At 37.8% G+C, this 26,111-nt stretch overlaps 1 protein-coding gene across 1 annotated transcript in view; it reads right to left on the bottom strand.

Moving 5' to 3' along the window:
• Window positions 1–7,652: 7,652 nt before the first annotated feature.
• The window catches only part of LOC135734633 (ras-related protein Rab-26), a 167,213-nt gene continuing 148,754 nt past the window's right edge, over window positions 7,653–26,111 (bottom strand). Inside the window, exons 6-9 of the mRNA XM_065253493.2 lie at window positions 12,928–12,993; window positions 12,459–12,515; window positions 11,917–11,993; window positions 7,653–9,437 (exon numbers count right to left, since the gene is read on the bottom strand). Of these exons, the coding sequence (XP_065109565.1) occupies window positions 9,335–9,437; window positions 11,917–11,993; window positions 12,459–12,515; window positions 12,928–12,993 (303 nt within the window). The 3' untranslated portion in view covers window positions 7,653–9,334. The remainder of the gene's footprint in view (window positions 9,438–11,916; window positions 11,994–12,458; window positions 12,516–12,927; window positions 12,994–26,111) is intronic.

The raw sequence follows: 26,111 nt of genomic DNA, 5'->3' as shown, positions 1-26,111 counted from the left end.
GGCAGTGCGTCGCGCCTTGCGTTTGCAAGCGTTTAAAGCGCTTTTGGTGTGACTGCAGCCAAAGACTTTACAGAGAAGGGCCTTAATCAAATAAAAATAATGCCAAAGTTATCATCCTATTGTGTGTGCGTGGGTTGGTATATGTGGTTTACGGGGACATGAATATAATGATATATTTATTGTGCTATAAACACAGGAAGTGTCCCCATAAAATGAAAACATACTAAATGATAATTTTTCATAGATTAAAGACTGCCAACAGGTTTTTGTGATTGTTGGGGTTAGGGACTGGGGTAGGTTAGGGGAATAAAATATAGAGTTTGTACAGTATAAAATGCATTGCGTCTATGGAATTGTCCCCGTAAACCACATATGCCAATATGTGCCAATGTGTGTGTGTGTGTGTGTGTGTGTGTGTGTGTGTGTGTGTGTGTGTGTGCGCGCGTGTGTGTGTGTGTGTGTGTGTGTGTGTGTGTTTCCTTTTACTGTATGTCCTTCAGATGAATCATGTTTTTTTATCAAGAGTAACTGTTTGCTTTCTGTGGAAAAGCAAATATTCTTGTGGTGCCACTCTTTCTTGATTTCCACAGAGCATGATGACTTTACCCTTACTGAATAATGGACAGGAAATGAGTGAAGCGGACTGTGTGTGTGTGCATTTGTGTGGTAAAAACCTGAGTGCTCGCTGGAAAATTTTTAAATACTGATTTACAATTTTTCCTGATGGAAAATAAAGCTAGTGGAAAATTTTAACAAAAAAAAATACATTGAAGATGTTCGTAGGCATATCCAGTGACTATAGTGACCTGGGGCCTGAGGGTGGCCAGAACACCCAGGCAATAACCCAACACTAACGTAACAAACACCCAGAAAGCCAAAGCAAGCACATAACACCCTGTCAACCCTCGGGAAACCCTTCCAACCACCAAGAACACCCTCGCAACTAAAAAGGAATAAAGTAACAATCACCCAGAAATCCCAATCAAACAAATAAAACCTTGACAACCACTAAAAGCAACCTAGGAATCACCTAACAACCACACAGAATATCACAGCAAGCACCCATCTAGCAAAGCCCTGCAAACCCACCTAGCAACCACCAAGCAACATCCTAGCAACCACTTCACTTAACTTTATCCAAAGCCACTACGTAAAGGACACCTACTAACAATAAAAACTCAGTGAATATGTGTGTGTGTGTGTGTGTGTGTGTGTGTGTGTGTGTGTGTGTGTGTGTGTGTGTGTGTGTGTGTGTGTGTGTGTGTGTGTGTGTGTGTGTGTGTGTGTGTGTGTGTGTTTGTTTCCACATTTCCAGTTATTGCCTTTAAATCAGATGTCTCATCATGCAGATGTGTGAGGAGTAAAAACAAAGTCCATGTGACAGGGAGAAAAGCAAACACTTTGTGTGTGTGTTATGGAGACAGAGTAATGCAGAGTTGTGGAGATAAGACCTGCTCCTCATCAACCTGAGCACATAAACAAAGGTGACGGCAGTTTCACCTGACGGGTGCACACATAGCAGTGATGTCACAAATGGGAAAGGCATTGCTCATTAATATCAATAATGTAACAGACACAATCTTTATATTTGTATATGTAACATGATCTTTACTGTTTTTATAAATACCCTATGTGATGTTTTCATCAGGAGATCATGTGTGTCTAAATATGCTCCATACCTGTAGCTGTCACTGGGGTGGTATAAGAAGGTCCTTATGTGTACCATTTAATAGAAAATATATCCTTTTAGGGAACTAATATGAAGTATTTAGGTGCACAGATGGACTTTTTCTGACAGTATAAGGTTTAATAATGTCTAACTGATAAGAAAACAATAATAGATAATAAAAGTTTAAAATTTCAATAGTAAACGAAGAAAGCAATGTTCTCAACAATTCAAGTGCTAAAATTAGCTTAATGAGATGCTCTGGTAACTTCCTTCACACCATCATCACTGTTTTACACCCTTAAACTTGGCACACTTGACTACATGTACTGTACGCCTCATGATGCTTCTGTTATCTCTAGTCTACACTGCAACTGTGTGAATGCATCAGCGCCTGCATAGTTGCCAAATGTCACACAAAATTACACACATTTTAGGGGTTTTGGTCCACATCACTTATGACACAGTTTTTTTTTTTTGCAGATTGATTATCATTTCCATTACCATAGTTTTACTACAAATACCATGCTTAAAACGATTGTTACTGTAGTGTCTCAATGGTAAATTTGTGGTTAACCTTGACCTTGAAAAATCCATGTTAATGTCTCAAACTATGAGATTTGAAGCATCAAAGTTTTATTTGTCTCAATGATTTTACATTAATTAATTTTTTTTGACTTGATCTTTTATAAAGATATCAAGGTTATATTTTTACATAATGTTTTTACACTATGTGGGATGATTTGATGTAGAAAACAGTCAATGACAAACAAAACTTTAGCTGGGTTTTCACAGGCAGGTCACATACAGTAGTTAAACTATGGTTACTGCAGTAAAACACATGCCTTATTTTCATCATGGTAATTTTCATATTTAACATTCAGTAGCTGTCCTTGCAACTAAATGTTAAATTATATACAGAAAACATAAGTTGCTTACTTCCTATACTGTGCATTCATTATTACAGGACTGTATGCAGGGATGGGCAGTATTTTTGATACATGTATTTCAAATATGTATTTACAAAATAGTATTTTGTCATTTATATCTGATAGGGTTTATGAAAATGCCTTATTTTGTATTAAAAAATAGGGTACTTGAGAGTTTTTTTTTTAAAAATAATGTAAAATACTTTGTAAGAAGTCTAGATGATGACATCACAGAAATGCGATAAAATTTAGTTTAAATTCTGACAAATTTTTTATAATTTGATGAAATTATAAAATGTTTGTTTCCAACTGCTAAATAGGAGTCCAATGATTTGATAAATAATTGATTGCTGAGTATTGTACCCCTGATTGAAGTAGCTGTTTAGTTGTCTCATGATATTTTGGTTTGCATACCATTGCATGAATGACTGCCTGACACATACAATATATTATTATATTTATGATAACAATCAAATGATTAATTACTTAGAAACTAGTTGCTATAAATACAGGTGCCATCAGTTCTTATGAATGACTTGTTTGTCAGTGTTGCTAATGCAAAGTAGGCCCTTCGTTTTCGGGTTACATATGTCAGATTTGTGCATGACTCAATCAGTGTCAATGGAATGGTGAAGCAATAGATAAAATAGTCCAACTGATGGAAGATTTGCGAAGAAATGTCATGCTCCCTTGAAAAATACTTTTTTGTATTTTCAAAATACAAAAAAAAAACTGTAGTTTATTTTGATACATGTTGTGGCTGCTGTATTTTGTCGTTTACTTTGATACATTTAAAACTAAGGTATTTGGTATTTCATTTTAAAATATGTTTTGATGTATCTTTGCCCAACCCTGACTCTATGTACAGACTGTATTTAAATTAACAGCCAACACAAACAGTTAATAAAACTTAAGATTAAAGGTTAAAACCCGATCAGCATGGTCAATAATGCATTATTAGCAGTTTGAAGGTATCTCCCAAGTGCTCTCATAATCTGATTTGCATCTATTCTTGCAGAAACCTTCAGACAGAGAGAGACATACTGTCAGCATGCATTCGGTTTATACTGAATGAATGTAATGATCTCCTCCTTTTATCCATAAGCTGTTATTCAACAGACCATGTATCAATTTATTTAATCAAAGGAAACACATCTTTCAAAGACATCTGTGTAGTGTGTTGGTGCTGCTTACTGTAGGTGTAGGTCTGGACTACATTATAGGTACAGTGGTAGTTCAAGGAGACGATTGAAAATTGTTGCGCAACATTGTCCTCTTGTGTTTAGCTCAAATATTACATATGTTACAACAAAAAAATGAATACAGAGGTTTGGGATTAACTCCTTAACTGCTTAACTCTTGGTGTACTGTCCATACCTATTGTACAGGTAACAACACTGAATATTGTGTGTAATCTTTATTCTGGATATCATGTAAATATTTTGTATGATGTATGTATAGTGAATAATGTGTACTGGGTATGCACCCAAAACGTTTCCTCGTGATGTGACTATAAAAGTGTTTTCTTAATAACAAACATTCCTATCAATGATGTTAGACCATGGTAAGAGCTACAATAACAGTCGTTTAATAGGTTGTTTATGTTTTGGACATTAGGATGTAGGGTCATTGTTTGAATACATATTTCAATTTAGCATTTCCTTCTCGGGTAGCAAACTAATATCCCACCGACCAAGGCACAACATGCCATGTGTTATTATTAATGGAAATATTTTGATTGCACATGACATAGACCCAAAACCCTCTGTGCTTGTTCCTTACGATGTTATAACAAACCGGTACAAAACAGAACAGCGGGAAAACATCTCGAGGGCCAGGACTGATTAAACGTCCTCCTATCAATCATTCAAGCTGAGCGGAAGGTCATGGCAACACTGGAACAAGAATCTGAGCCATCCTCGGGGCGTTTAGCCATATATAGATGTTATTTCAGTTAAAGGTGGGCTTGACCGTGATCTGCAGGACTATTGACCGCCAAGTTCATCTTTAGCACATGTCACCAGAATCATCTTTTTCAATTTGCCCTTATTGCAATTGTTAGGGAAAGATTACTGCCAGGATCACTGCTAATAATGAGCATCAGGAGTTTAATCTGATAACAAACAGAGAATAAGGCTAGATAATTGGTTTGATACAACTCAACATTACAAATTCAGCTAGAAGATGAGAGTTTCACTTGAAAAATGTAAAAAAAATATTATTATTTTTTTATGAGGTTTTATAATGAAATGTAAACATAAACACAACCTTTCTGTTACATAATAGGTAGTGGCAAAATGTTATTCAGACAAAAAGTTGCTTTTATTGCATTGTTGTGAATAATTCTTTATAAAACCTTTATTTTAATGGGTGAAAATGCCCATCAATTATCATTTTCTAGATACATTCAGACCAAAAGAAGACCTTCTATATTTCTCTTACAGTACTTTAAATTTTATTTGAATGATGTGCTCACTTTCAGCTATACCTTTCATACAAAACAGATTTAATAAAACAATTGATACATTAAGAAGTCAGCGTGGTTATTCTTAAGGACTTTACATTAAAAAAATAAATTTAATTTTTGATATTGTGTAATTTGGGGTTTAGGTGTTTTGAAAGCAACTGTTGGTTGAGGTCTGTTAAAGATGATATGTACATCATAATAAACAGTATTTTTATTTGGAAAGGTTTTCAGATTTTGTAGCTTTTTAATGGCTTGAAATATTTCTCTGCAATAATGTCTACGGTAAAGAATTAAAATAACAAAGCAACTAAAAGTAACTTGGGTAACACTTTACAATAAGGTTGTATTTATAAACATTACTAAATGCATTAACTAACATCATCTAACAATACTTCTACAGCATTATTAATCTTAAGTGTCATGATGCCTTTTTGATTTGATCCCTATTTAATGCCCTTGTGTTTGTGGTCCTGTGCTGAATTGTTTTGCAATTCTCCCTGTGTCTAGTGAATGCTGTTAAAGTCAAAGTTATCTGGTCTTGTCTAGTTGAGTGTTTTATTTTGTCAAGTCAGTTCATTGTTGTGTGTTTCTAGTTTGTTGTCTGTTTTGCCCCCTCGTGGGTTGGGATATTTGTTCATAGGACTAAAACTGGGGGTGACACAGTGGCTTAGTGGGTTGCATTGTTGACTCACAGCAAGAAGGTCCTGGTTTGAGCCCCGGCTAGGTCAGGTGAGTGGAGTTTGCATGTGTCAGCTTGGGTTTACTCCATGTACTCTGGTTTCCTCCCACAAGCCAAAAACATGCAAATTGGAAATGCCGAATTGTCCCTCACCCAACCTGTGTATGGATCAACTTGTCTGAATAAAACATGTGGATTAACTGGTTCTTGCCATGAATATAGATGTAGATGCTGCAATGGCGTAAAGAAATAAAGGAAGAAGAAGATGATAAATAAAACCTGTGTTTAACCCTGCATTTGGGTTCTGCCTCCATCCTACCATCCTGACATTTAGTTCATGTTCATTTCAGCATTTACTAATACATGTTTAAAATCAATGTGTCTGTTAACATTATTAATCTATATAAATTAAGAAAAACGATATAGACAATATAATATACATTTACTAATTTTACCAAATACAACCTTATTGTAAAGTGTCACCAACTTTTGTGATATACAGTACTGTGCAAAAGTCTTGCCAGAATTAGATTTGTTGTTTTTTTTTTGCAATGTTATAGTGATCATATATAATAATTTCTCAGTCTCTTTAATACATCCTGAAATTACAGGAAATGTGTATGTAGTATTAAAAATAGTATAAAAGTACAAGCTGAAGTGTCAAGTATTTAGGGTAAACTCCCCATCCACTTGAGCAATATAACTGCAGAATCTCTTAAACCTAAATAAAATTAAATCCTTATTTCTAAAATTCTCAAGATGTGTTTAGTGCCAAGAGAGGTCTCGCTAAACATCGACGATTCCTAAATAAGACATTTAGTTATGAAAAAGTTTTACTAAATGAATAAGTAAGTAAGTATTGAAAAATAAATATGGATGGACATTAAAACTTCTAAAACAACAAGTCTGGTGCTGGTGGCCTAAGACTTTTCCACAGTACTTTTCCACATTACTGTTATAATATGAAACATTTACATCTATACACCTTTAATGATTTTTGAGCCCTGTTCAATTTATGCAAATGAAACAAGTTACACACAAAAAAAAGAAAATGCTGGGATGTTTTTAAACCATGCTGGGTTCCTACAACCCATAGTTGGGTAACAACAACCCAGCATTGGGTGATTTTTAACCCTGTAGTGTGTTCTGTCCAATATTTACACAGCATGGATCAATAACAACAGTGTTTTAGAGTGTACACGAATTTTTAAGTTTAGTCATATTTTTATCATGTTCAACAACAACAACAAAAAATAAGTTCACTTACATATTATCATTCTGTGTTAACTTGGGACTATGTGAATGATTTTTGTTAATATTACTAAATAAGTATTGGAAAAGTAATTTATTAAATGAAGTGTTATTTTAGGCATTAAGTACAGAGAAAGACTTGTTAGTGTCTAATGTTCATTTATCTTAGAGATTTAGAAGACCACCAAGCTGAACCCATGTATTGGGCCAAAAAGGGACAAACCCATTGGATTAAATAAACCTAAATTGTTTATGCACACCAACAATGGATTAAAACAACCCAGTTTAAATTATATGAAACAAATCCAGCATTATTATTTTTTCTCGAGTAAAGCGTGGTGATTTTGTGCTGTGAGGTGCTTCACTCAATGAGCAGTAACTGTGTTCATCTAGAGTCTCTTCTTTTGTTGAACAGACATAAACTAAATGTGTGGAAAGTTTTTCATTAATTGAATTAATCTGACTGAACAAACACTTTTTTTTTTCTTTTTGAGAGGTTTTGCCAAAAACGTATGTTTTGTAGTAAATTAATAATTGTAATGGTAGTTATACCTATTCTCTTATTTGTGATTGCCATGGTAACCACAGAGGAGTCGCAACACAATTCTGCGTCCAGCAGGGGTCACTGTAATATAACATTATTGAGAATCGAGACGCAAATATCACTTCACTGATTTATTATGAGGAATACAGTAAACATTACATAAAAACCTTGAGGAAAAACAACATGTAGATCGACATATATATATAGGTCTTCAAGCTGACCTTCATGAAGATACAAAAGAGTTTTGTATATCATTGCTTGTAGTTTCTGTAATGACCTCTTTATCTATTTCTGTATAGGGGAAAATAAACAACTGAACCATATATACAGGTGATTCATTGTCAAAATCCTCTGAGCAGCTCAAAATGAAACGTCAGTACAAATTTTCTGACCAACAACATACATTTCAGGCTATATATGTAGCAATCTTTCAATAGACTGGCATGACATGACATAACAATTTAAACAACAACAAAAGTGCAAAAGGCATAGTTCTGGATCTCTCCAAATGATTATTAATGCAAAAATAATATGTATACACAATATAACACAATATATTAAACAATCCACAGTACGCATAGTATCTTGACATAACATCAATTTGTTGAAATCTGGCACGTTTTCAACATCACTTGAGGCAACTAATTTCTAGTTAAAGCTGTTTCTATTTAAGTATACAGGACAATACTAAAAGCATTTAACAAAGCATCAATTACATGTTATGCAAACTAAGTGCCATATTATAATTTTCAATTTGTACATTACATTTTATAACATTTAATAAAATGAGTCAAATTTAAACAATGAGTGAAGAAAATGTCATTCTTGAACATGTGTATACTGTAAGAGAAAGTGTGTGTGTGCGTGCATGTGTGTTGCTTTGTGTAAGGATTGACTAAATTGTATATTGAAGTGATTCTTCATTAGGAGCATTTTTGACCACTTAAAGCCTGGAAAACTGAAATTAAAATAATTCAGTTATGTTTGAAAATGCATCACATTTGCAAAACAGATGATCACAGTGTTGATGAATGTTCAAGTGAGTTTTGCTGTATGTGTGATGTTTTTGCTTTTTTTGTGATGGTAATGACATGTTAATATAAAGATATTTCAAACATTGGATTAACCTTTCCGAAAGTCATTCTAAAACAACAAGATATAGCAACAAATCAAGATTTACAATTCTCAAATACTAATTGGTTTTGTATTGACACCTACTCTTAAATCAGGATGTAAAAACAGCTCTGCTGTTTTGGCAAAGGCGTGCCATTTTCATTATAATCAGGCTTTAAAAATGACAGCACTTTTGGGTGCATTGTTTCTGTGAAGACAATTACAAAATTGGCAGATACTGATTTTAATGTGTTATATATATTCCCCTTCAGAGAAGTGAAAATGTGTGGTTAGGGGACAAACTCAAAATCAAAAAATTGCTAATTTACCTTCCAATAACAGTTTTAAAGCCATTATAGTTTAAGCTATTAAACTTTTATTAAGACAAAATAGAGACACAGAAAGTTCCCCTAACTAAAGAACCACCATATTGTCATGATGAGTATTGAAGATACATTCACAGCTGCTTGGAGAGGTGGGTCAGGAGATACGCTATTCTTTAAACACACATCTGTATTAAAAGCATCTGTGTAAAAAGAATGCCTGCTGCTTTTTAAATTGTGCTGTTTGCAAGCTGCGGGGAACACAGAGGTCTGGGGAAATTCTCCAGAGTCAAAGATATCCAATATATGCCAGAGATGAGGATGAGAGAAAAACACACAAACAGACAGATGTGTATGCGGCTTTAGGAGCGACAGCAGCCGGCTCCCTTCATCTCCTTGTTAACAAACTCCTGCAGTTGAAACTTTGGCTCGTTGGGCTCCTTCATTTCTCTGTGCTTCAGTTCCCTGATGAATGTGAAGGAAGACGTGAGTTTCCTTATTAAACACTGGAGGGAATTCACTAAGCACTATACACATCGCTTAGTTTGCTCATGCTGTCTGTGTAATTTCAGTGCCACGTTTATTCAAGTAATTAATACAAAATTGAATATGCTTAAAAATGTCAGCTGAAGTTGCCACGCTTCTTGAAAGGACAGTTTCAGCCTCTGAGGACTGGAGGTCTGTTACTGAATACCATTTCTCCAACAAACACACTGTACACCAGACACCTAAATCAGCTTTGGAGGATACTAAACCTTCATCTGCCTTTGTAAAAACCTTCTGATGCACGCAGAAGGGTTACGTAAATGTCTGAGCTGCACACGCGACAGACCAACTAAGCAATATGATGGCATGTGTGAGGACTGTGAATGACTCCAGTATTAACCTCCTAAGACCCAAGGGGTTAGGAAGAACCAATAAATATAAATATTTTTGAAGCAATTGTCCGTGTTTGTGTACAACAGGTTCCAGTTACACAGAATTAAGTATTATGGTGCAAACAACCAAAAATGTGATTGTCCATATGTGGACACACCAGGTCTCAGGAGGTTAAGTGAGTGCTTCCTGTTTTTTTTTTTTTTAAATCAATTGCATCCTAATGACCGAAGCACGCCCAGGGCTCGGATCGGTCAAAGTACAGTGTGTGTGTTTCTGGGGGAGTAAAGAGGGGGGACAATTGTGCTCTGGCATGGTTTGGTTGGGTATGATATGAGTGTGCCTTAAAAAAAATGCTCTTTGTAGTGAAAAAGGTTCTTTAGAATATAAAAAATATGAAAACTTTTATAGCCACAATATATAAGATTTTTGTAAAAAAAAAAAAAAATACTTAAAAAAGCCAGATGCAAGTGTGATATATTTAATGCAGTTGTTATTACAAAAGTTCCCAAGGATTTGCAAGAATCTACGTTAGTAGATTACCCGCAAATCATCAGTTTTTATTTTGTGTTTTTTTAGTAAATACCCCGCAGATATTACCACTACCATCTGCGCTTTCTTGGAATTGCGCTCTCATGCCAATTTGCCTCGTTTATTAAATCTGGCCCAAATACTTGTTAATGTTTAATGTTCATTTAACTCTGAAAAAACAGTCGCCAGTAAACAATATTTACTAAATTTAAATATACAGTTAGTCACTGGCAAACAGCTGCATAACTACAGCAATTTTTAACAGTACCTAATATGTAAAAATAAATGCATATTTTAATCCAAAAAGTAAAGACAATGACTTAAATTTACTATGGATAGCTGTGCTATATCATCACAAATAATGGTTAAAATACAATGCATGAGGTTAGTGAATAAGTAGCGTCTCAGCACTGTAACCTCACAAGAATCTGTTTACTGAATTCGCCCCTTTCTGCCAAACTAATACAAAACTGATGTACTGATACATTTTTCCATAAAATCTTGTTTGATAATAACAAACAAACAAAAAACTCTTCTTAGGGCCTTATATAATCTCATTGCAATCTGTAATTCGTATTTTTAGAGGAAGCGAATTTGTATGAATTTGTACTGTATGAAATCTCAGTTGTACGTTTTGTAGCGGGCGGTGGGGTTTCATTACTGCCTCTCTAATAATATGTTTTTGTATGATTGTTTTTGTCATATTCACTCTATAAAGTCATATTCACTTCCATGTTGTGTACATATTGGACAAAACACACCGCTGGGTTATTATAATCCATGGTTGCATAACAACAACCCAACACTGGGTCATTTTTACCCAACATGTGTTTTGTCCAATATTTACCCAACATGGGTCAAAAACAACCCAGTCATTTTTAGAGTATTGTATACCTTTTTATTAATAAGCTGCCCTGTAAAAATGTGACCCTGTCTGTCAAATCCATGTTAAATATCAAACATCTTATAATGAGATTTGGAGAATCACAGATAAATTTCACATTGATTTAAAATTTTGCATGACCTCAGACAATAATAAAGATATCAAGGTGATATTTTCACAGAATGTTCTTTATATTATGTAAGATGATTTTATGTAAATCACATAAAGTAATCACAAAAATGACTTTAGCTGGGTTTTCACGAGCAGGTTCTAAATTCCCAGGAAATCAGGCTGTAAAGCCCTTTTAAACCAAGGATGATAACAATACTACAAAATAAAGATAAAGTTGTAAAATATATTTTTATTTTTAGGGGAATAGTGTAGTCCACACCACGACTATAGAGATAAAGCTATAAGAACTATGTTGTTCAGATCATTTTCAGAGCAATATTTTCCAAGCTGATGAATAATAAACCATGAACAGCCAAAGTCCATTGGATTTTAAATGGCACTCGAATTTAAAATGTAAAACTGCATTGTGCAGTAAATAAACAACATTATCATCCGGTGGTGTGGATGCTAAAATATTTATTGTTATCTTTATAGGTATTGGTGTCAGCATATTTTGTCTGGACCAGCCTACAAGTGACTTACTTGGCCACGGCAGTGAAAGCCAACTCCACATTCAGACCAGACTTAGCGCTGGTCTCCATGAAGGGAACACCAAACTCCTGTAGACAACAAGTGAAAAGATTTAGGGGCATCCGTGCAGTCCATACCTGTTTAATGCATATTGTATTCAAAATTCCTCTTTAAAAATAACTTAAGAGATTCCCTTGATGACATGTAGCATGACAGTACATGTTACTACACACAGGTGTATGTATGTATCTGTGTGTGTGTGTCAAAGTAAAACATTGGAATAGGCAGCCTCTAATAGGAAACAAAATAGGTTAAATAAAGCAAGCCATTAGCATGTACCTAGCCTGAAGTGTAGTTGGTTACAGGTTAGATAAATGCATCCGAGTGCACCTGCTTGGAAAGACTACTGAGAGCTGATGTTGAGAGCAAAACAGCCCTTGACAAGTTTGAGTAGATAATGTGTTTTATATAATTAATTTTCATAGTGTAATTAGTAAATAAAGTGTGCGTGTGTGCGTGCATGTATGTGTGTGTGTGTGTGTGTGATAACTAACCTTGGCTAGTTTCTCACCCTGCTCTCTCTTCACAACCCTTTCAGTTGTGGCATCAGCCTTAAAAAAATCAATCATATCATCAATCGATCACACTATCAATTAATCAATTACAATGCATTATGCATCGACTATGATTTCTAATCAGCTAAAATGAATCACGTTTGCTACTGTATTAATTATTAATGAATTCACAGCTATCCCATATTAAGCATTTCAACATTGATTCCCGTTGAATCAACATCAAGGTTGAATCAACGTTGAATTACCTTTTGATTTTGCAAATAGAATCAGTGTTGAACAAACAATTGACATTATTTCAACCATATTTTTTTTCAACATTGAAGGTCGGTCATATGCCTGCTGGGGCACATCTAAGTATAGAAATTTCATAAAGTTTGAGATCCCAAATGAGTAAGGTCGACATGTTTCAGATGTAAAATTTAGACGTGACCCAGCATGCTTCACTCACCTTGTTACCCAGAAGCATGATCACTACGTTCTGCTGAGCGAACTCGTGAATCTCTGTCAGCCAGGCCTGCGGAAAGAAAACAACAGCAATTGTACTGTAACTGTATAGGAAATTACCAGTAATCTCTCTCTTTCTCTCTTCCTCTCTCTCTCTCTCACATACACTCACACACACAAATCAGTGAATTGTCGATCCAAAAAAGTTTAGAATTGAGTTCCTGAAAAGGCCATAATTTCATCATAGTATGAGAGTGAAAGTCATGCTAAAGACAGTAGATATTTAAATCAATAAAAAGCTGGCATTTTCATAAGTGTATTTTCACCAAAGAAAAGAGCGAATAAGAAAAAGGATGTGGTAATGAGAGAGAGAGAGAGAGAGAGAGAGAGAGAGAGAGAGAGAGAGAGAGAGAGAGAGAGAGAGAGAGAGAGAGAGACAGAATGATGAATGACCCTGGGGACATGTATGACCTCAGGTTAATGAAAGCCTCCTGTTAATATTGGGAGCATTGAATCATAGGAGTGAAATTGTATGACACATTGAGCTACACAGCAAGGGTCGTTTCAGATCCCGACTCATATAATAATCACACACACAGCCTCAGTGCTTAAAGCAAAGCCTGTTATGTCCCATAATTAGTGGTCTTTGCTCAGCCAAGCATTGCTTTTATAAAGAACAACCCAAACCTATATCTATAGACAGGATTATCACATATTTCACGTGGACTCTTTAAACAACCACATGTATTTGCAAGACTATTAAAACTGACTAGCTCACAATGGCATACCGTAAAATCCATGAAATGATCCATGAACAAGTTAAAGATCTTAAAACACATTTATTTTTGAACCCCTTTAGACCTGATTTTTCAGGTGTTTTATCTATGCCTTGTTTTGATTGGTTGATCAGCATTTGTATTGGTTTGAACCACAAAACATGTGATGTCCATTCCATTGGAAGCAGAGTCTGAAGGGGTTAAGTAGGGGAGGACAGGGTACATTGTCACACTTTTCACACTGTCTAACATTTACTGAGCACCATTTATCACAATGGTATAAATATCATTCCAAATGAAAGAAGGAAGTCTTGGGCACATGTGTTGTATTCATTACATTTTTATATCTTATCTCATTACAGAGCTGTGTAGACTGTTGAATAGATAATGTTCACTTGTGACAATTTGCCCCATCGGTGGTAAGTTGTCACACTAGATTATCTAAAAAGAAGAAAGCAACTACTTAATTGTGATTATTGATCTTAATTTTTAAATTTAAACCAGAACTGGAAATATTAACTCTAGGGCAGTGGTCTCAAACTCCCGGCCCGCGGCCATTTGCGCCCTGCCCTCCTCCTCTCTGCGGCCCACATCAACCTTTCAACAATATAACATAATCTGGCCTGCAGAAAGATTTTTATTTACTTTTAAGGGTTTGTTTACATGTCGCATCTAACAACGTTTGTTAAAACGAGTCAAGGTGTTTCTTACTTTTTTACTTTACTTCTAACCTCATCAATCATATCATTGTCACCGTGACCATCAGTTAATGTGGTCAGAACTTTGAAGTGTTTGTCCAGAGAAAATCTGTTACTTCCGGGGGGATACTCAGCTGTTACTCAGAGTCAGAGAAGTGCTACAATGTGATAAGTTTACATCAAGTCACAGCTTCTAATGTAGACACCGCATAGAAAGGCAGAGTGGTAGATGTAATGCAACACATACTGTGTTAAACGATGGATGAAAAAAAGAGCCATCAAAGTGCCCAGGTAAGGAAAAGAGGAAAGATGAGGTGAAATGTAAGCTACAGAGGATAAAAGTGTGTATGCTGCTATATAATGAAGTATATTATGAAGTACATAATGAAGTATATCTTATACAGTAGGCTATATCATTATGTAGCTTGCTATGCAATTACACATAGAGTAGTATTTTTTTTTCTGTCCAACTAGCTATATGTAACATTGACCAACCATTAGGGCTGTAACAATTAATCGTGCAAATGCGCATTTTCTCAATGAATGAATTATAATGAATTATGGAGAAATCCCGGCACATCCTACTGTAAGCCAGAGGGCGCTTTCATGCAGAAACTCCAATTGTGCCACAGAAGATGTATCATTACAAACGCTATTCCAGGAAATGTCTAAAAGAATATTTATATTGCAGTTCTTCAGATTGTTTTAGGTATTTTCATGATAATAAAGAATATTTTGAATGATTTTGTTTTATGAGTTTAGTTTTTTTTAAATGCATGTTATAAACGACTCAGACTCATAATGATTTTAGATTGATAAGGACTTCTTATTAACCAAAATGCTAAAGTACACGCACAAGCAGTGCATGAAACACAGAATCGCAGCCTTGCAATTCAGAATCGATTTTAGACAGGTCTTTTTAACGGGACAAATGAATAATCGCCACAGCTCTACTAACCATTCAAAAAAACTTAGGATCACGTTCACTTATTAATATTTTTCCACATGTAGCCCTGGTGGAATTTTGGGTATTTTCTAAAATCAATAATTTTATTTTTGTTTATTTTCTTTAAAATGTACATTTCATGATGTTAAAAACTGTTTAAATAATGTTTATGTATGTTAAAAATTGAGTTAAGTAAAATTTAGTTACACGAAAAAAAGATCCAATCAGGAATGAGGGTGAGAGGTCGGGAAGGCAGGAAGAGAGGAGAGAACATGATGGAGAGACACGAGGGAAAATCACGCTGTGACTGTCACATTAGAAATTGGTAAAACACCAAGTTAATGCGTGTGATAGTAGATGTATTTGTGGACTGCACGAAAAGTGAGTTACAGACATTTTACTAAGTTTACAGTGTGAAAGTTATTGATTGGAAGAACTCGGTTAGAGTTTTCCACGAGGAGAAAGAGTGGACAACTAGTCAGCACGATTCAGTTCTAAGGACTTTGCCAGTGAGTAGCCTGCTCGGTTGCCCTTTTGTGCATCGTCTGAAGAGACCCTTATCTCCAGAATGAGTCATTGCTTTACTGTTAGACGACGTCTTCAGTCACCCGCATCGTGAGCATCGCGTTGCCGCCGCGTGAGTGACGACGCGCCTATCAGCAACACGACAGCAGTGAGTTTTTTTTTCTGCGCCACGGCGCGAAGTGACCATTGTGTTTAAGGTCTCCACGCTCCCAAGCAACGCGTCAGGCCTGCACCGTGTTTTCTTCTGACTGTTGGGGTATTTATTTTATTTCATTGAGTGGCCGTTCAGTCATTTTTGCCGGCTTAGCTTTGAATTTGGTTGAATTGAAGTGTGTTTAATTTGAATGTGCACTGTTGATATTTGAACTGTATATATGTACATACTATATTTTTCCAGTAAATAGTTAAAACGAATTACTGCTGAATATTTACATTACATTGGGTTTGTGGTATTGGTCATTTTGATACTTGAAGTAAGACAATATTGAGTTTACAGTAGATTGGTTTAAAGTGAAAGTGTTAAATCATTACTGATTAAGATAAGTGACCAGTATATTGTTGTTTATTGCACTTATAGTATTGAAAGCCATTTAAAAAACCCGTGTTCTATTAATGTAATTATAACAGTTTGTTTATTTAACCCATTCTTGAGATAGTTGCATACAATTAGTGTTTTACTGTTTAAATATAAAGACACTGTTAGGCCATTTTGCTTTAAGATAAACACTGCATTTAAGGTAAACGGTTACAAATAGGTTATCATTTTGAAATTACATTTAGTGCATTAATTAACTAAGAGAGGGATTTTCTTTTCAATAAACAGGAATTCGGGGAGCGCACTCCACATTAATAGCTAGACACGCTAGGGGGCGCTACATAAATGGGGGCTCGTCCGGCATCGGGTTAATTAATGCAATTAACTAATTTGTTATTTGACGTGAATAGTGGTAGTTGTTAAAAAGTTGCTAGTTGCATAAAGGAATTAAGACTTGGGGTACTGAGAAGCTAAAAAAAAAAATGCTAATTTAAGATAATGTCTGTTAACAATTAGCTTGTAATTTGTTATTAGCTTCTTTAAGAAAAGTAAGTCTAATAGTTTAAGCTTAAAATCTAAAAGAAAATGGAGACTAAGTGTAGCACTGCAGACTTAGTTAAAGAGCTGAAAGACTGGTGCAGAAGAGAAGAGTTAGATGAGGCCCATTCCCTCATGGTACTTATTCCAGAAGACGTGGCGAATGCACAGATTGAAGAAGCCCTCGGAACTATCAAAGCCTTAGGGCGAGTTCGAGTGAGAGGAAGGACAGTTAGTCTGAAGCTGGAGACCCACCGGGTGCTATGTGAGTGTAAAGAGACAGTGGACCCCAACAAAGTCCCCCCTGAACTGTTGCCAGAGGGCAAAATGAAAAAATGGACGATTATTATTGCATCTGAAAGCCCTGATTCTTCAAGCCCAGTGGAAGAACTTCCAGAGAGTGGCTCGGCAGAGTCTATTATTCGAGCGGTTGGTGATTTGTTGACTAAGATGGGAAAACCATCAGGTGATAACAGCAGTTACCGTCGTCTGAGAGTGTTCTCAGGTACCTTGCCAACTCCAGTTGGAGAAGAGTCTCTCGAGCATTGGTTGGAACACGCACGCCTGATGGTTGAGGAGAGCGAGTGTTCCGCTAAGGAGAAACGACGACGTATCATGGAAAGTCTGAAAGGTCCCGCGCTAGCTGTTGTGAAGGCTGTGCGGACTGCTGATCCAGAGGTTAGTCCTGCTCTGTGCTTAGAAGCTATTGAGAGTGCTTTCGGGTCTGCGGAGACAGGCGAAGACCTATATTTTGCCTTTAGATTGCTACAGCAGCCAAAGGAAAAGTTGTCTGACTTTCTTAGGCGTATAGAGTTGTCGTTGACCAAGGTAGTTCGTCGCGGAGGCCTCCCTGCTGGCCGTGCTGACCGTGCTCGAGTGGAGCAGCTGCTGAGAGGGGCTATTCACTCCGATATGATGCTTGTCCAGCTCAAACTCAGGGAACGGAAGGAAAACCCTCCATCATTCTTGGAACTGCTGAGTGAGATCAGAAGTGAAGAAGAGTATGAGTCATCAAGGACGAAACTGAACACCTCTGTCCAGCGAATTCACACAAACCCTTCTACAGACAATAGACAGGATGAGGTTGAATGTTTGAGAACCGAAATTCAGGAACTCAAGTCAATGTTCCCTGCCATGAGTACTTTGCCTAGCCAGGTTGTAGCAGATAGCAATGGACCTGTGTCCATGACAAAAATGACCACCCCAGAGACAGGTAGTGATAGTGAAGTAGCTGTTTTGAGAAAGCAAGTGAAAAACCTCCAAAAAAAAGTCTCTGAATCCCCTACTTCAGTTCTTAGAGTAGAGCCAGCAAGACAAGCCCCTAGTGATAATAAAAAACAACCATTTAACGATTCTGAAGGGAACTTTTGTTATCGTTGTGGTGAAAACGGCCATTACTCTGCCAAATGCCAGAATGCAGAGAATCAAGCAAAAGTAATTCGAAAGCTGATACATGCTCTAAAGAAAGCTAAACAGGGTGATCCATCTTCTCAAGCATCAGAGGGTTCTCACACAGTGTGCTCCACCAAGAAAAGTGAAGTAACCACCCTTAAAAGAGGCATTCCTCCAGGACTAATCGGGCCTTGTTCCGTCATCCCAGCGAAGATAAATGGTCAGTGCTGCGATGCACTTCTGGATAGTGGCTCTCAAATCACAATTATCTTCGAGCCCTGGTATAAGCACCACTTACCTGATGTCCCAATCCAGCCAGTGTCAGGGTTGGCAATATGGGGTTTAAGTGAAACAAGTTACCCTTACCTGGGATATGTCGTAGTGGAGATCGAATTTCCAGAGAAGGTCACCGGTGCAAAGGAGACACTTTCCGTCCTTGCTCTGATTTGCCCAAGTTCAAAAAGTCCTGAAAAGACCCCTGTGATCCTAGGCACAAATGCCAACCTGTTCCAGAGACTGTCCATGCTCTGCCGGGAGACCACAGGAGTGGACATTGCACAGACCCTTGGCATAAAGGCAAAGAATTCCATTGTTCACACGGACCAGCCTACCATTGAGAATGTAGAGGATGAAGTTGCATGTGTGAAGTGGATGGGTCCCGGCTCACTTACTTTACCTCCTGGTGGTGAATGCTGTGTCATCTGTGAAGTGGAGTTGAAGAGCCCTCTGGGTAAAGACATGTTGATGGTTGAGGCATCACCCACCGCTCCATTACCATCTGGAGTACTGTTGCAGCCTATGGTCGTGCATGGAACTGCAGTGGATGATCACCTCACTGTCCTTATACAGAATGAGTCCATGAAAGACACCGTCATTCCAGTTGGAACTGTCCTAGGCCAGCTGTGTCACGTTGACCCAGTCGTTCCATCTCTAAAAGTTGAAACTGAGGCAGTCACTGTACCCATAGAGTTAGACCCTCAACTGATCCAGTTTGGCGACTCGCCCATACCACCACAATGGAAAGCACGACTCCGTCAGAAGTTATGTGAGCGTGCAAATGTATTCTCATTGCATGAGTGGGATGTTGGTCTGGCAAAGGATGTGGAACACCATATCAGAATGACCGATGCAAAGCCATTCAGAGAACGCTCAAGACGTTTAGCTCCAGCAGATATTGACGATGTTCGTCAACACTTGCAAGAGTTGTTAAAGGCTGGTATAATTAAGGAGTCACGTAGCCAGTATGCATCACCGATTGTGATAGCCAGAAAGAAGACTGGGCGTATCAGAATGTGTGTTGACTATAGGACCCTTAATAGGCGTACAGTTCCAGACCAGTACACGACTCCTCGCATAGACGATGCGTTAGATTGTTTGACTGGAAGCAAATGGTTTTCTGTCCTCGATTTACGTAGTGGCTACTACCAGATCGCCATGGCGGAGGAGGACAAAGAAAAAACCGCCTTCATTTGCCCCCTTGGATTCTTCCAATTTGAAAGAATGCCTCAAGGGATAACAGGAGCGCCGGCAACGTTCCAAAGACTAATGGAGAAAGCTGTCGGCGATATGAATCTCCTTCAAGTATTAGTTTATTTGGATGATCTCATAGTCTTTGGACGTTCCTTAGAAGAACATGAAGAACGCCTCCTGCGAGTGTTAGATAGGCTTGAAGAGGTAGGCCTAAAACTCTCCCTTGACAAGTGTCAATTTTGTCAACCCAGGGTTAAGTACGTGGGTCACATAGTGTCCGCTGATGGGGTGGCTACTGACCCTGAGAAGCTAGAGGCTGTTGCTAGGTGGCCTATGCCCACAGACCTTAAGTCTTTGCGGTCTTTTCTAGGGTTCTGTGGGTATTATCGACGCTTTATAGCAAACTACTCTGTGATTGTTAGGCCCCTCACTGAACTGACAAAAGGCTATGCACCCACCCAGCGTGGAAGGAAGAAATCCACTGACAAGACCCAGATGTATTATAAGGACTCAGAACCATTCAGTGACCGATGGGATCAGTCCTGCACGGATGCATTCAATCGTATCATTCAGTGTCTGCTCAATGCACCTGTACTGGCATTTGCTGATGCCAATAAGCCATATATTCTACACACTGACGCAAGTTTCAAAGGGCTCGGTGCCGTACTTTATCAGGAACATCCAGAAGGGTTAAGACCAGTGGCATTCGCCAGCAGAAAGTTGAGCTCCTCTGAACAGCGGTACCCTGTACATCAGCTAGAGTTCCTTGCACTGAAATGGGCGGTCGTTGATAAATTTCACGACTATCTCTATGGAGCCAAGTTCACTGTACGCACCGACAATAACCCGTTGACTTACGTACTCACCACGGCCAAACTTAACGCGACGGGTCATCGTTGGCTTGCAGCCCTGGCCACTTATGACTTTGAAGTAAAATATAGGCCTGGAAAAGCAAACATCGACGCTGACTTGCTGTCTCGCAACTTGCCTGAAGATGGGGAGTGGGATGGCTTGTCTCCAAATGTAGTGAAGTCCATATGTCAGAGGGTGGAAGTGGAAGTGAATCCAAACTCGTCGCCAAGATATGTGGAACAATTAGGAGCTTCGCCAGCCTGTATTCCAGAAGTGTATGCCTTTCCATCTCAGTTACACCTTAGTTCCTTGGAGCAATTATCAAAAGCAGACTTGATAACTGCCCAGAAGAGGGATGCTGTAATCAGACAAGTGCTGGAGGCATTGAAACAGGGAGTCTGGCCTAGCAACAAGGATTTAGACCAAGAGATGCTACTGATGAAAAGAGAGGTTGGTAGACTTGTGATTAGAGATGGACTTCTGTACAGAGTAAGCAAGAAAGATACAGAGGAGGCACTACAGCTTGTGCTGCCGGCTGAGTTCAGAGAAGTAGTGTTGCGCTCTCTTCATGATGACATGGGCCACCTAGGGGTGGAGAGGATGACTCAACTCCTAAGAGCAAGATTCTACTGGCCCAAAATGGCCCATGATACTGAGGAGTATGTGCGGAATTGTGGACTGTGCATCACTTGCAAAACTCCTGCCAAGAAAGCCGCGGGTTAGGAGTCAGCATGTAGCTTCATTAGTGCATGCATACAACAGCACAAAAAGTGATGCAACAGGATACTCTCCTTACTACTTAATGTTCGGTAGGGAAGCTAGACTACCTGTAGACCTGTGCTTTGAAACGTCAAAAGATGGAACTGAGGAGAGGAACCACTTCCAGTACGTCAAAAGTCTTAAACAAGACCTGCAAAGAGCATATCAATTGGCTAGTCAAGCTGCTGACAAGATTCACTTGAGGAACAAGAGAGCCTATGATCAAAAGGTCAGTTTTCAGAACATACAGGAAGGAGACCGTGTTCTGCTGAAGAATCTAGGTCTTAGAGGGAAACACAAGCTAGACAGTCGATGGAGTTCCATACCCCATGTAGTGGTAGGAAGGATGCCGAACTTACCAGTATTCCGTGTGAGACCTGAAGGAGGCAGAGGCGTAATAAGAACCATCCATCGTGACCACATATTACCTATTGGACAATCTGTCAGGATCCCAGTGGAGCAAGCCTGTGAAGAAACCCCTGTGAGACGCAAAACACGTTCAATTCGAACAAGACAAAGACAATCAATCTTGAGGCAAAGAGAAGTCGTCTCAGAGATGACGGATTCCTCATCTGATGTGGAGTGTGACCATACCAGTATACCATACCAGGATTATGTGGAACGTCTACTGAAGAGGAAAGAAGTGTCCAAAGACAATATAGAACCAAATCCTGTGCTGTCAGCTGAAGAGCTAGAGTCCAACATAGAAGGTGATGAAGGAGGTCAGGCAGTGACAGAGTCGGATCTTTATGATTCCGGAACAGACCTGGATGCTGGGAGAAATCCTGTCCACGCACCTAAAGAAAAACTGAGCTCTAAAACAAAAGTTAGAGTATCTAGACCAAATTTAACTGAGAAAAGACAAATAAAACCAGTATTGAGACTTACCTATGATGAGCCTGGAAAGGCAAGCGAGCAACCACTTACCATTGTTCATAGAGGAGTAATTATTAAACTAGGGAAACATTAGGTTTCCACTTAATTCATAATAAGGTGTTCATAGTTAAAAAAAAAAAAAAAGTTTATTGCTCTACATAGTTGAATGTGGGGATTATGTTTTATGTCTAATGAGGACATTTAGACATTTAGAAAGGGGAGGATGTAGCCCTGGTGGAATTTTGGGTATTTTCTAAAATCAATAATTTTATTTTTGTTTATTTTCTTTAAAATGTACATTTCATGATGTTAAAAACTGTTTAAATAATGTTTATGTATGTTAAAAATTGAGTTAAGTAAAATTTAGTTACACGAAAAAAAGATCCAATCAGGAATGAGGGTGAGAGGTCGGGAAGGCAGGAAGAGAGGAGAGAACATGATGGAGAGACACGAGGGAAAATCACGCTGTGACTGTCACATTAGAAATTGGTAAAACACCAAGTTAATGCGTGTGATAGTAGATGTATTTGTGGACTGCACGAAAAGTGAGTTACAGACATTTTACTAAGTTTACAGTGTGAAAGTTATTGATTGGAAGAACTCGGTTAGAGTTTTCCACGAGGAGAAAGAGTGGACAACTAGTCAGCACGATTCAGTTCTAAGGACTTTGCCAGCGAGTAGCCTGCTCGGTTGCCCTTTTGTGCATCGTCTGAAGAGACCCTTATCTCCAGAACGAGTCATTGCTTTACTGTTAGACGACGTCTTCAGTCACCCGCATCGTGAGCATCGCGTTGCCGCCGCGTGACTGACGACGCGCCTATCAGCAACACGACAGCAGTGAGTTTTTTTTTCTGCGCCACGGCGCGAAGTGACCATTGTGTTTAAGGTCTCCACGCTCCCAAGCAACGCGTCAGGCCTGCACCGTGTTTTCTTCTGACTGTTGGGGTATTTATTTTATTTCATTGAGTGGCCGTTCAGTCATTTTTGCCGGCTTAGCTTTGAATTTGGTTGAATTGAAGTGTGTTTAATTTGAATGTGCACTGTTGATATTTGAACTGTATATATGTACATACTATATTTTTCCAGTAAATAGTTAAAACAAATTACTGCTGAATATTTACATTACATTGGGTTTGTGGTATTGGTCATTTTGATACTTGAAGTAAGACAATATTGAGTTTACAGTAGATTGGTTTAAAGTGAAAGTCTTAAATCATTACTGATTAAGATAAGTGACCAGTATATTGTTGTTTATTGCACTTATAGTATTGAAAGCCATTTAAAAAACCCGTGTTCTATTAATGTAATTATAACAGTTTGTTTATTTAACCCACTCTTCAGATAGTTGCATACAATTAGTGTTTTACTGTTTAAATATAAAGACACTGTTAGGCCATTTTGCTTTAAGATAAACACTGCATTTAAGGTAAACGGTTACAAATAGGTTATCATTTTGAAATTACATTTAGTGCATTAATTAACTAAGAGAGGGATTTTCTTTTCAATAAACAGGAATTCGGGGAGCGCACTCCACATTAATAGCTAGACACGCTAGGGGGCGCTCCTATGCCACGTTTTGGAAGATGAGCTCCCAAAACAATAATAAAAGCCACAAGATACTATCGTATTTACTACTACCTTATCAACACGAGCATGAATCTGACCCAGAAAACACGGATGGCTAAGCTAAACGATCAACTTTACCAGCGCGATGTGAGCAGAACGTAACAGATGGTAAGGTAAGGATACTAAAACATAAACCATGTTTGCATTTGTGAACGTAGAAACAACAAACAAGCACTAATCTGCACTTTGGATCATCATTAGGAAATGCATTAAAACCCAGGCGCGTCTCTGCTTAAAACTTGTCTTTAAATCGTCAGTGAGGAAATGTATTAAATATGAAAACATTGGCTACTTACAGGATGTCAGTGTAGTTGCAAAGTTACAATTGCTCCACTTTTTAGACTAAGCCTTTGTGTACATCCAGCGGTTGTACTCCGCGATGTTTAGAAAGTAATCCTCCTTAAAATGTGCAGCACACCATCGAACATTTGAGCTGTACTGTTCTGAAACAGTGTTGTAAATAAAACCTAACCACTGGTTTCTTAATATTTACTCTGTTGGAATGCCAACCAAAGTAGTTTTGCAACGAAACACAGCGTCTGCTCGACATGGCGGAAAAAACAATACTACAGCGTGATTGAAAGTTACACCCTCTATCTTTGCGTATATATGGGGGCGGTGTTATGAAAATGTTCAAACCAGTATAACGTCAAACTGCATGGGCGTGTTAAACAAGCCGTTTTAGGTGGGCGTGGATGAGGCTTAACGTTTAAAAAGAATATCTCTTTGGATTTGAAACTTAAATTTTTGCAACTTTACAGATCATTTATGTGCACAGACATCATTTAACACTCTAAAAACAAAGGAAAACATGCAATATGACAATTTGACCCCTTTAAATAATAGAATTTAAACAGTACATTTACAGAAATATTGTACATTTTTAACGTTAAAATAGATCTGCGGCCCTCCGATAAACTGTCAATATCAGAAATGGCCCCAAGCCAGTTTAAGACCCCTGCTTTAGGGATTTTCACACTGCACTTATCCCTCGGTTATCTTCGTTCTAAACCCTGCTTTTAACCCTAGGTTAAGGATCGTTTCGCACTTGTAATTAAGAAGGTGTTACGACCCGGCTCAAAGTCACAACATAAAGAGGACACTTGGACAAAAATAAGTTCCAATAAAGTTATAAATTTATGTCAAATTAATCAAAAAATGTCTAGGGTCAAAATATTAAAGAATAACAAAAGAATCAAATCAAATAACTGTTAGAATTTGAGGTTTGTGGAGTTGTGGAAAACAAATGAGAACACAAAATATCAACCCACTCTTCAAACAAACACACAAAAATGAGAGAGAATGATCACAGCTCCATGAGCTTCTTAAATAGGGTGCAACAGGTGCCAATAATCAACCATGGAGTCCCGCCCATCAAGGAGGAACCTGCAATCTTAAACAAAAGAGAAAATAGGCAAGGCTGTAACACCTCCATCAACAAAATGTTAAATAACCCAAATTATTTAACACAATAAATTATTAAACAAATAATAAATTAATAAACAAATGTATCAAAAGAAAATATTTACAAAAAAAAAACAGGAGTATAGAACGATATCATACGCGAGACAGTGCATCGGCTAAAACATTCTCCTTTCCTTTGATGTGATGAATTTGTAAAAGAAAAGACTGCAAAAAGAGACTCCATCTCATCAACCACTGGTTAGAGTTGCAACTTCGCTGCAAAAAAACTAGCGGATTATGATCAGTCATCACTTCAATTGGGTTGCCACTACTCAAATAAACCTCAAAATGCTGAATTGCCAAAATCATTGCCAAAGCTTCCTTTTCAATTACAGAATAGTTTCTTTGATGGGAATTAAACTTCTTAGAAAAGAAGCAAACTGGGTGTTCAATACCTTGATCATCGTCCTGCAGAAGAACTGCTCCTGCCCCATTTTCACTTGCATCTACTGCCAGTTTGAAAGCGTTTTTAAAATTTGGCGCTGCCAAGATAGGGGCATTAACTAACAGGGCCTTGGCATTATCAAATGCCTGCTGGCAACTGTCTGTCCACGCAAAGTCAATTTTTGGACTTAACAAGTCTGTTAGAGGACTCACTACACTAGCGAAATTGGGACAAAAGGCATGATAATAGCCGGTCATTCCCAAAAATCTCCTTAGATCTTTACGAGGAACAGGGAAGTTATCTATAGCTTCAACTTTAGCCCGAATAGTTCGAACTTGACCTTGCCC

The sequence above is a fragment of the Paramisgurnus dabryanus genome, chromosome 1 (assembly GCF_030506205.2).
Source record: "Paramisgurnus dabryanus chromosome 1, PD_genome_1.1, whole genome shotgun sequence".
NCBI lineage: Eukaryota > Metazoa > Chordata > Actinopteri > Cypriniformes > Cobitidae > Paramisgurnus > Paramisgurnus dabryanus.
Note: the sequence above shows the minus strand (reverse complement) of the source record. Positions and strands in the feature narration are given on the sequence as shown.